Raw genomic sequence first — 10,545 nt, forward strand, 5'->3', positions numbered from 1 at the left:
CCCATTAGATAATGGTGGGGCGGACTGATCAGTTCCCAGGGGGTTAGGAGAGATAATCGACTGTACAGAATTAATTCGCTTCTGAGTGTGGAAATGGGAGCTATTTTCCACCAGTCCAACCAACAGGAATCCAGCCTTGGAACCCAGCCACTAAGGTACTTAGTTTCTAAAATGGAATGTTCTACCCATTGTTCATGAACTACTGCCAACTTCACACACCCATGGAATACACTTTACATTTGAGATCCTGCATGGCAAGAAAAACCCCAGAACATCTCGTGGTATTTTCAGATGAATATCTTTGGAACATCAATAAATCATGTTGCATTCTTCTGCATATATTATCTACCTATGTAGTTATTTATCATAATTTCCTTATTTCCTGAAGACATTTTACATTGTGCTTTTGAGAATTGCCCATTTCACATATTTAGTTTGATAGAAGCTGTTGCCCTTGCAGACAGTCGTCCGCCCCCCCCCCTCCCCCCCCCCGCCACCAGCCCAATTATGTTTTATGGGATACCCAGGAAATTCCAGGATAGTGTTGAGGAAGATATCTGGCATAATGGGGAAAATTTTAACCTAACTTGCAGAATGGGAAACGCACTGGATCAGATTAAACACTGATATTGCACCCCTCCCAATGGGGGCAATTTTAACCCATCCTGCCAATTGGGAAACTGATAGGTTTGAGTGAAATGTTGATTTTTACACCCTGCCTGATTTTACTCTTTGTTGAACTAATGAGGAATATTGCAGGGGGATGTAAAATCAGCATTCCATCTGATCCCGGGCATGTCCCATCCAGCAAGTTAGATTTGGTTGTCTGCTCCAATATCATTTATTCTGTCCAATCCTGTATCGTCCTGGTTGTAGTGGTTTGATTAAGGCTTGTTTTTCAAATTGGGAAACTCACAAAGTGCTGGAAACTGAATCAGGCCAAGTGTTTTTCCTGTAGAACCCCTGAATGTTTCATTTTGGAACTCTAACAGCCAAATCGGGTGCAATTTAATGGGGGCTTAGTGGGAAAACTCATAGCCAGCGGGTCTTAATTGGGCAGTAGTTAATATTTCAATTTCCCAATGGCAGGTTGAGGCAGAGATTAAGTTGACATTGCAATCGGGTTGGGCCTCATGCCATTGGGTAGCAGGTTTCTATTTTCAATACATTTGCATCCCATCAGACTCATTATATTAAAACTTTTTTCAAATTATGCCCTACCTTCAAGAATAAGTCAACAGCACATGGGAAATTGTTACACTGGTTTCATGGTCATTTAAAGGTGGCCTGCACAAGTTGAGCTTGTCTCTTTAGATTTAAGGGATACTTGGATCTGAGCACTTGTTTTTGTTGAAATTTGTGGCATAAGTGAAGGGAACAGGATAAAAGCAAATTATTGCCATTGCTGGAATCTGAAACAAAAACAGAAAATGCTGGAAAATCTCACAGGTCTGACAACATCCATGGAGAGAGAGTAGAGCCAATGTTTCGAGTCTAGATTACCCTTCGTCAGAGCCTTTTTTTTTTACTAAGGATCATCTATACTCAAAACGTTGGCTCTATTCTCTCCCCACATAAGCTGTCAGACTTGCTGAGATTTTCCAGCATTTTCTATTTTTGTTGATGGGAGCAGGAGTTTGGCAGCTTGGATGGGGGGGCAGAAGGGGCAAGAACATTTCTGGGGAAGAGGTAATTGGATTAGGTGCATTGATAGGGGCCAGTGGTCTTGAGGGTGCAGAGGAGGTTAGGTCATTGAGGAAGGCAAGGGGATCTTAATCGGCCAAAGACCTTGGATGGGATGTGACAGAGGTTGAAGGTTGAAGAGTTTCCAATCTGTTCTGTTGGCCTGTGGGTAGTTTGCTGGAGGTGAGATACAATATTGCAGCAACAAAGATAGAGAAGAGGGTTAGTGCGATAATATAGCCTTGTTTGACCCCAGTCTTCACTGAGATAGGGTCTGTGGTACTTCAGTTGGTGAGGATCATGGTTTTCATATCATGGTGCAGAAGGCGGAGTATGGTGATAGATTTCTTTGGCCAGCCAAATTTGAGGAGAATACTCCAGAAGCCTTCACTGTTGACATAGTCAAAGGCAGGTCATGTATGGCAGTTGGTGCTGTCCCTTGCATTTTTCTGAGGAAATTAGATAAAGTGCTATCCACCAAAACATGATACAGACTCTTTAACAAGATAGGCATTTAAAATGGCAATCAGCTGTTTAACAAGCCTACAGACGACTGTTCCATATGTTGGCTTCAACTGCTCTGTCAATTAAGATGGTAAACTGAGCATTTCAGCTTAATACTCCCATCTTGGTAACATCTTTACCTCTATTTGGCGAAAGTTCCCCCCAGCCCGCACCCCCGACTGATGTTTAAAATGGAACTATGGATCTTTGCCTTACTGCTAGTTTATTAAAGGTATGTTATTGCAGACAGCCAGCATTTCAGAACTGGTTTTGTTTTTATTATACTGTGGAAAAATAGTTCTGCGTGAACCAAATTCATACCCACCATTCCCACAATCCTCAACTTTCTCCAGTGAGCCCATTTTACAGTAGGGTGACATTTCTGTCACTTGTTACATCATCCTGGGACTTCATGGACCAAGAGGGTAGAGTGGTAAAGAAGAAGTTTCCACTGGCGTCATAATTCACATAAGTTTTATTGTCACAATCAGAGATTCCCCCATATTTACAATTCCTCCTAGTACCCTTCTCCCGAGTTTAACTTTATGAAAATTGAATAAAATGCTTATGTTAACATCTGGTGAAGCCTGTTTGACAGGTGTTTGGGAGAACGTCAACGCCTCTATTAAACGTCACATGCATATCACTATAACATACATCACCCAACCTCTCAAAATACAGTGTGCCTTCCAAACTCTCTGTGGCTGGAAACCTGTCCACAATGTAAGTATGTCTGTAGCCTTGCTTGTTGTTCTAAGCTGCTAATTCACAATCTGCTGTATAGTAACAAGTCTGAAGGTAATGGAGCAGGGTCAGTTCCTGCTTTACATTCCCTATCTACATGTAGCTAATTGCAAGTCATGTTAAAGGTGCAGGATTTGCAGAAATGTTCTCAGACAGATCTAAGTTTAGATCCACACACTTTGTGTTGAGTGTTCTTAAATAGCTTTGTGCTTGTTGATGTGAATACATTTGTTTTCTTTTTACAGTAATTTACAGCTTTTGACAGTAATGCTTCATACATGAGAATGAGATCATTAAGTAATATCACTGGGTTATAAATAAAAATGTATTGAATTAATACATAATATATGATAATGAGATATTTAATTATTTGGAGACATATGCTAAAGAGATCTTTAATCTGCACAACAACAACAATAACTTGTATTTATGTGGTGCCTTTAACATATTAATATATTCTTAACAGGAACAAGTGTTTAACAGGAACATTATCAAACAAAATCTGACACCTTGGTCACCCGATCACCCATGAAAATCTTAGGACAGGTGACAAAAAGGGATTTCACAGTAACTCCATTGCAGTGTTAATGTAAGCTTACTTGTGACACTAATAACAAATAAACTTTAATAAATATTAAAACTTACCCAGAGTGAAGTTTTAAAAGTATCTTAAAGGAGGAAAGAGAGCTCTCGAGGAAATTCCAAAGTTTAGGATTAGGCAGCTGAAGGCACATCTGCCGGTGCTGAAACAATTCAAATTGTGGAAATAGGAGATTGCAATTGAGACAGTGCCGAGATCTCAGAGGGTGGTGGGACTGGAGGAAGTTCCTGGGATGGGGAAGGGGGGGAGAGAGAGTGAGGGGTAAAATGGAGGCTGTGCTGGAACATAAGCCAATGTAGGTCAGCAAGCACAGGGCTGATGATGGTTGAATCAGGTGTGGTGTGAATTAAAATGAGGACAGCAGTTTTTGATGAGCTGAAGTTTATGGATGTTAGGCTGTATAAATAAGAATAATTTCTGGATTGGTTGCAATGTATAAAACTTGGCAATGATGGAACATTCAACTTTAGCAAATAATGTGAAATCATCTAGAAGAGACAGTCTGACAACATGTGGGCTTCTCAGCAGCTATCTGATGCCTGTAAACAGCCATCATTTGAAAGGTAAACTTTAAAAACAAAAATTTTAATGTAATCCATCAAACCAACAGGTGAGTCAACACTTCACTTACTGTCAAAATGTAGCACATCCTGAGCAAGACTCTGAATATGAGTTTGAATGCACATCTACAAAGCAGAGTGCTGCTGCATGGAGGCTGATATGACTAAGTAATCCTGAGTTACTCTGACAATTCTGTAATGCTGTACTTGGATGCAAACTTCTTGAATGTGAGGAAAGCCAAGTCTACGGTACATATGACGTCCCAACAGACAGGGTGCCACTGATAAGTCATTTAACATTAGAAGGCAATTTTGTGCAGCAAGGTATTCAGCAGCTCTGCACTGGAAGTGCAAAAAAAGAAAGTGTAAACAACGAAGGGAGCAAATGAAAATACCAATGTTTCATGGGTACAAAATGAGTCAAGGTGTATCTGACTTTCTATTGGTTGGTTGCTGTACTCACTATCTCACGTTGACAATGTTAAGTGAAATGTGCAACAATCAAATTTGTTCTAATCTTACAAATGCTATTGTGCCTTGTGTTCAAACAGACTATTGGAGCTTTTCTTTCATCTTAATAGTTGCATTCTTTAAGGATTTCAAGACAAAGACCCTTCTCACTGGTGAATTTGTGTGACTGCCATTATTTCATACCATTAACCTGGTTCAATTTTTAAAGTTCTTCAAACACCTACACATGGTCTAATGCTACCTTCCAGAACAGCACTTCCAACCTGTCTTCTTTATTCCTCACCCGAGTATTTCTCCCCACTCCCCACTGTGGTTGACAGGGACTTCAAACATCTCCAACTGATTGGGGGCAGAATGTGATAGACTGCAACAAATAGTAGCAACTTTAAGAACAAGAGACAGGTGGCCTGATGTGAGAGGAGGTGGGGGTGCAGAGGGAGGGACGGAGTTTGCATTGAGGCAAAATATGTATGAGATTTGTACAATGGTGTCCTCTGCTGCCATCTGCCAACTTTCTGGCAAACTGGACCCTGCCCCCTCCCCCTACTGGTGACAAACAGGTTTGGCCTAATTTTTTTGATAGAGCCAGGTAAGATTCGATTTTTATATGGCCCAAAAAACAGCAAAAGTTTTAACAACACCAGGTTAAAGCCCAACAGGTTTATTTGGTAGCAAATACCATTAGCTTTCGGAGCGCTGCTCCTTCGTCAGATGGAGTGGAAATGTGCTCTCAAACAGTGCACAGAGACACAAAATCAAGTAACAGAATACTGATTAGAATGTGAATCCCTACAGCCAACCAGATTTTAAAGATACAGACAATGTGGGTGGAGGGAGCATTAAGCACAGGTTAAAGAGTTGTGTATTGTCTCCAGACAGGACAGCCTGCAAGTCCAGGAGGCAAGCTGTAGGGGTTACTGATAATGTGACATGAATCCAACATCCCGGTTTAGGCCGTCCTCATGTGTGCGGAACTTGGCAATCAGTTTCTGCTCAGCGACTCTGCGCTGTCGTGTGTCATGAAGGCCGCCTTGGAGAACGCTTACCTGAAGATCAGAGGCTGAATGCCCATGATGCACGGGCATTTGAAGTTACGGGCATTCAGCCTCTGATCTTCAGGTAAGCGTTCTCCAAGGCGGCCTTCACGACACACGACAGCGCAGAGTCGCTGAGCAGAAACTGATTGCCAAGTTCCGCACACATGAGGACGGCCTAAACCGGGATGTTGGATTTATGTCACATTATTAGTAACCCCTACAGCTTGCCTCCTGGCCTTGCAGGCTGTCCTGTCTGGAGACAATACACAACTCTTTAACCTGTGCTTAATGCTCCCTCCACCCACATTGTCTGTATCTTTAAGATCTGGTTGGCTGTAGGGATTCGCATTCTAATCAGTATTCTGTTACTTGATTTTCTGTCTCTATGCCCTGTTGGAGAGCACATTTCCACTCCATCTGACGAAGGAGCAGCGCTCCGAAAGCTAATGGTATTTGCTACCAAATAAACCTGTTGGACTTTAACCTGGTGTTGTTAAAACTCTTGCTGTGTTCACTCCAGTCCAACGCCGGCATCTCCACACCAAAGAACAGCGCCATTCTCTCCCATTTTCACACACATTTGGCAATTAGAAGCTGTTTGGTAACATTGCCCCCTAGGAGTTAGTGACACTTTCTTATATGTCCTGACTGTACAACAAATAAATATTAAATGAGTGTTGTAAAAATCCATCTGGTTCACTACTGAGAAGGAAATCTGTCATCCTTACCTGGTCTTGCCTACCTGTGACTCACAATCCACAGAAATGTGGTTTACTGTTAACCACCCTCTGTAATGGTGCTGTAAGCCACTCAGTTCAAGGACAATTAGGGATGGGCAACAAATTCTGGCCTTGCCATTGACGCTCACATCTCCTGAAAGTATAATCAAAACAATGAAATATTAATGAAATATTGTGCAGAAAGACAACACAAGTGCAGAGCAAACATTTGATGAACAATTGTTTAATGTTAATCTCCTTGCATCCAAATTGTTCGGTAGAGAAGGTGACACAGACACTTGCTCGTGCACCTTCCACCTTTAAACATTTTCAGCACCAGGAGAAAGTCAGCTGGAAAGCTGAAGAGCTCAAAGAAATTTGAGCTCATTGTGGGGCTGGGAATAAAGAACAAAGAACAAAGAACAATACAGCACAGGAACAGGCCCTTCGGCCCTCCAAGCCCGCGCCGCTCCCCGGTCCAGGATTGAATCCTGAATCCAGGATCCCCGCCCAATTTTCCAGCCTATCTACATACCAATATCCTATCCACCGAGCTGTCCCTCACAGCTACGATGCTTTGTTCATTACAACCTATTAACTCACCCCCACCCCCCCATTCCAGACCATGTGATCTCCAGGGAGAGGCGAAAACCCAGAGTGAAAAACCCCAGGGCCAATATGGGGAAAAAAAAATCTGGGAAATTCCTCTCCGACCCCCTGAGGCGATCGAAACGAGTCCAGGAGATCACAATGGCCCTGATCGGAAAATGCTTCCCAACCCTAGTCATTTCCACTTCCACGAACACCATATGAATTCCCTGCCCCCGAGACAGGTTCCCAACTATCCCAATCGGAATGATTGGGATGATGATCCATTGGTAATGTCAGAATCACACCAGCAAAGTATTTCTGTTGCTGATGTCGGGAATCGGAGGAAGGTTCCCTAATTGGCATTTAAATGGTGGATGCCATCACCACAGTGTTACAATAGTTAAAAAGCTACGAGCTGCTAGACTGTGGGAGAGGGTTGCTAGGTCTTGTCAGGAACATTATTCTGCGGCACCCCCGATACTCCTCCACACAATGAACTCTAAATCCACCACTCAGTGCCCAGGTTGCCTAAAGCTATCGTGCTGCTCAACATGTTCACTGAGTAGCCAGAGATGTGGAAATTCCAACGCTAGATCACAGTCCTTCCTGCATCAATGGCTGCACACACTTCTGCCACACTTTTGCTGGAGTATGGTGAGAGAGGGCGAGCAGAACCATGGTCTTTTGATCCTATAACTTTGTGCATGTATGATTTTTCTGCCACATGTAAGATTTCGAATTGCAGAGAGAACAATGCTGCGACAGAAAGAGAAGTCTTTGCTGGAGATGCTCTATCATGAGGAAAAAGTGGAACTAGTCGCATTGAATTATTCCAGTAACATATTCAGGGATAGAGAGTAGGTATGGAGGATGCTGTTGATGTATGTTACTTACTGCGACAGGTGGATTTTAAGTCCTTTTTTGTCTGAGTCTTTTAAAAAGTGGATGTGACCATGGTCTATTAAATGATCTTTACTTTCCAGGAGATTGATGAAAATGGAGCAAAGAATCTTCTTTCAGATTGGTTTCTTCCTCATACTTATGGTGGCAACAATTTCAGCAGGTAAGAAATATTATTGCAAAAATCAACATTAAGACCACTCAGTCAGATCCCTAAATCTCCTCCTGAGAATCATTCTGTTCATATTAGTGGCACTATAGCTGCAGACCCAGATCACAAAAGTAAATACATCTGCTGAACTGGATGCAGAGAGGAACAACCTTCTTGCTTCCAATGAAAAGGAAAGCTCTGTGAAAGAAGGTTAGAGCTCGACAGTCTAAAGATCAGATAGTAAAGAGGGAAATTCACTGAGGTGTAAAAAAAATGTAATGTTACATATCAGCTAAACACAGATGACTTCAATGTACTGAGGGTAAAAGTAAATACATTTAAATGAGTGAGGAACAGTTTTACAAACAATTATTAGAATGAGTTTCTTTCCAGAAAAAGAAGTAAATACCTGGAACTGCTTACCAGATAAAGTAGTGCGGAAAAATCTATTAGAAACTGTAACTAGAGAGATTGGAACCAGATGACATGTTTCAATAAGCCAAGAGGTCTTTTTCATCCTTAATTTTTCTTATGAATAATGAATAGTTAGGATTCTTTTATTTTGCATTCATTTAAGAGGCAACGCTATTAGCTGGGACTGACTAGAAACACAGCTCCCCGATATATATGAAGGATTATTGTGTATGGATTAAAATTGATGGCATGATTTTGTTTGTCTTCAGTGCCACGTGACTGCACAGCGATTAAACGAAGGAACAAAAGGGCTACTTCAGGGCTTTACGTTATTCAGCCTGTACGATCCCCTCTACTTGTGGTCAAATGTGTCATGAAGCGCAATGGTGGCTGGACGGTGATTCAAAGAAACAGCAGAGGCAGCAAGATCACCTGGAAAGAAAGCTGGACCACATATAAATATGGTTTTGGTGATGTGTTGAGTGATCACTGGCTGGGCAATGAGTACATCTACCTTCTAACTAAGCAGAATAGGTACAAACTGAGAATAGAGTTTATAGACAGTAGGAATATATTTAGATATGCAGAATATTCCTCTTTTTACCTAGAATCTGAGAAGGGGAAATACACCATCAGACTTGGCGCATTTTCTGGGAATGTTCGTGACCAAATGACCCGAAGTGTAAAGACTGCAATGGTTGATAACCAGCCTTTTTCCACAAAGGATCGAGATTATGATAACTACTCAAGGTCTTGTGGTGCTCGTTTTGGGGGATGGTGGTTTGATGCTTGTGGTTATGCGTATCTTAATTACAAGTATCCAACCTGGTCTGGAATTTCCATCAAGAAAGTTACCATGATGATTCAACCAACCTGTTAACTTGGGCTTCAGGGAAAGATATCTGCTTGTTGGTCACACCTATTTATTCAGTGGCCATGATCATCATATCGCAAAGAAGCAATCAAATGATTTCCATTACTGCAAATTGCCAGGAGTGCACAGTATCCACTCCATTCTTAGCTCCATGTGTATGTTAGATAATCAATCCCACAAGGGATATACTCTTAAATATTCTCTTCTCCCTATCCAGTTGCCCCATTATTCACTACTCCCCTCATCCCAAATACATTTACTATTCATGCTAGTCTATGTGAAACTCATACAGATTCTCTCACGTAGAAACTATTAATTCTGGGCGTCACAATATTCATCATTTCTCCCATCCATAATTTGGTTCTCTAACCCCTGGTTAATGGTCACAGAATGAAAAGAATTAGTTATCCTGGTGGTGGTGATGTCCAATTATTTCAGGGTGCTAAAGATTTACATAATTCTGGGACAATCTCAATATTTTTCACACCTCAGTCACTGTTTGCAAAATTCTAATGCAGGGAAATGATATGGTCAAAGCACGTGTGAACATGTTTATACTCTGCAAAATAATGTACCACAATGTGTAACTGTGTTGGGAGAGTTCACTGACTGCCATTTGGGTTGTTTCTACTGGGGATAGTATGGCACTCGAATCCAAATAGAATTCCATAAATCTGCTTCTGTGTTTTCACTGTGCTGCTGTATTTTAATCATCTGTGTATATTTGATTACTATGATCTTGTTCAATAAATTTGCAGGAACAAAGAGTTTGTGATTGTATGCTTAAAACTATGAGAATTTCTTGCCTGATTTTGCCATGAAATGACTCAGTATTATCAACAGTTCAAATATTTAAGTAATTCCATTTATGATTGATATCATCAATGTTGGTGTATCACTCCAGAGCTCAATTCATTCTCTCACCAAAACTCTTCTTTCCTTGGTTAGGTAGTGGGTGGAATTCTCCATTTTTCAGGCTATGGTCCCATGCCATTGGGAAAACAGGAATGTTTCCCACTGGCGTTGACAGTGTCTGTCAGGTGGGATTCATGTATCTGAAAGAGGCAAATGACTCCATCGTCGGTAACCTGCCGACTTGCCCCACTGTTCAGAAATTTGATTTGATTTATTATTGTCACATGTATTAACATAGTGAAAAGTATTGTTTCTTGCGCGCTGCACAGACAAAACATACCGTTCATAGAGAAGAAAATGAGAGAGTGCAGAATGTAGTGTTAAAGTCATAGCTAGGGTGTAGATAAAGATCAACTTAATGCAAGGTATATCCATTCAATA

The 10,545-nt window shown here is 41.3% G+C and overlaps 1 protein-coding gene across 1 annotated transcript; it reads left to right on the forward strand.

The window, feature by feature from the left end:
* Positions 1–2,831: 2,831 nt before the first annotated feature.
* LOC144501920 (fibrinogen-like protein 1-like protein) lies at positions 2,832–10,014 on the forward strand. The gene is made up of 3 exons (XM_078225956.1): positions 2,832–2,910; positions 7,894–7,973; positions 8,645–10,014. Coding segments are annotated over exons 1-3 (693 nt in total). The 5' UTR covers positions 2,832–2,908; the 3' UTR covers positions 9,256–10,014.
* The last annotated feature ends 531 nt before the right edge of the window (positions 10,015–10,545 follow it).

Source organism: Mustelus asterias, chromosome 12 (assembly GCF_964213995.1).
Source record: "Mustelus asterias chromosome 12, sMusAst1.hap1.1, whole genome shotgun sequence".
Lineage (NCBI taxonomy): Eukaryota > Metazoa > Chordata > Chondrichthyes > Carcharhiniformes > Triakidae > Mustelus > Mustelus asterias.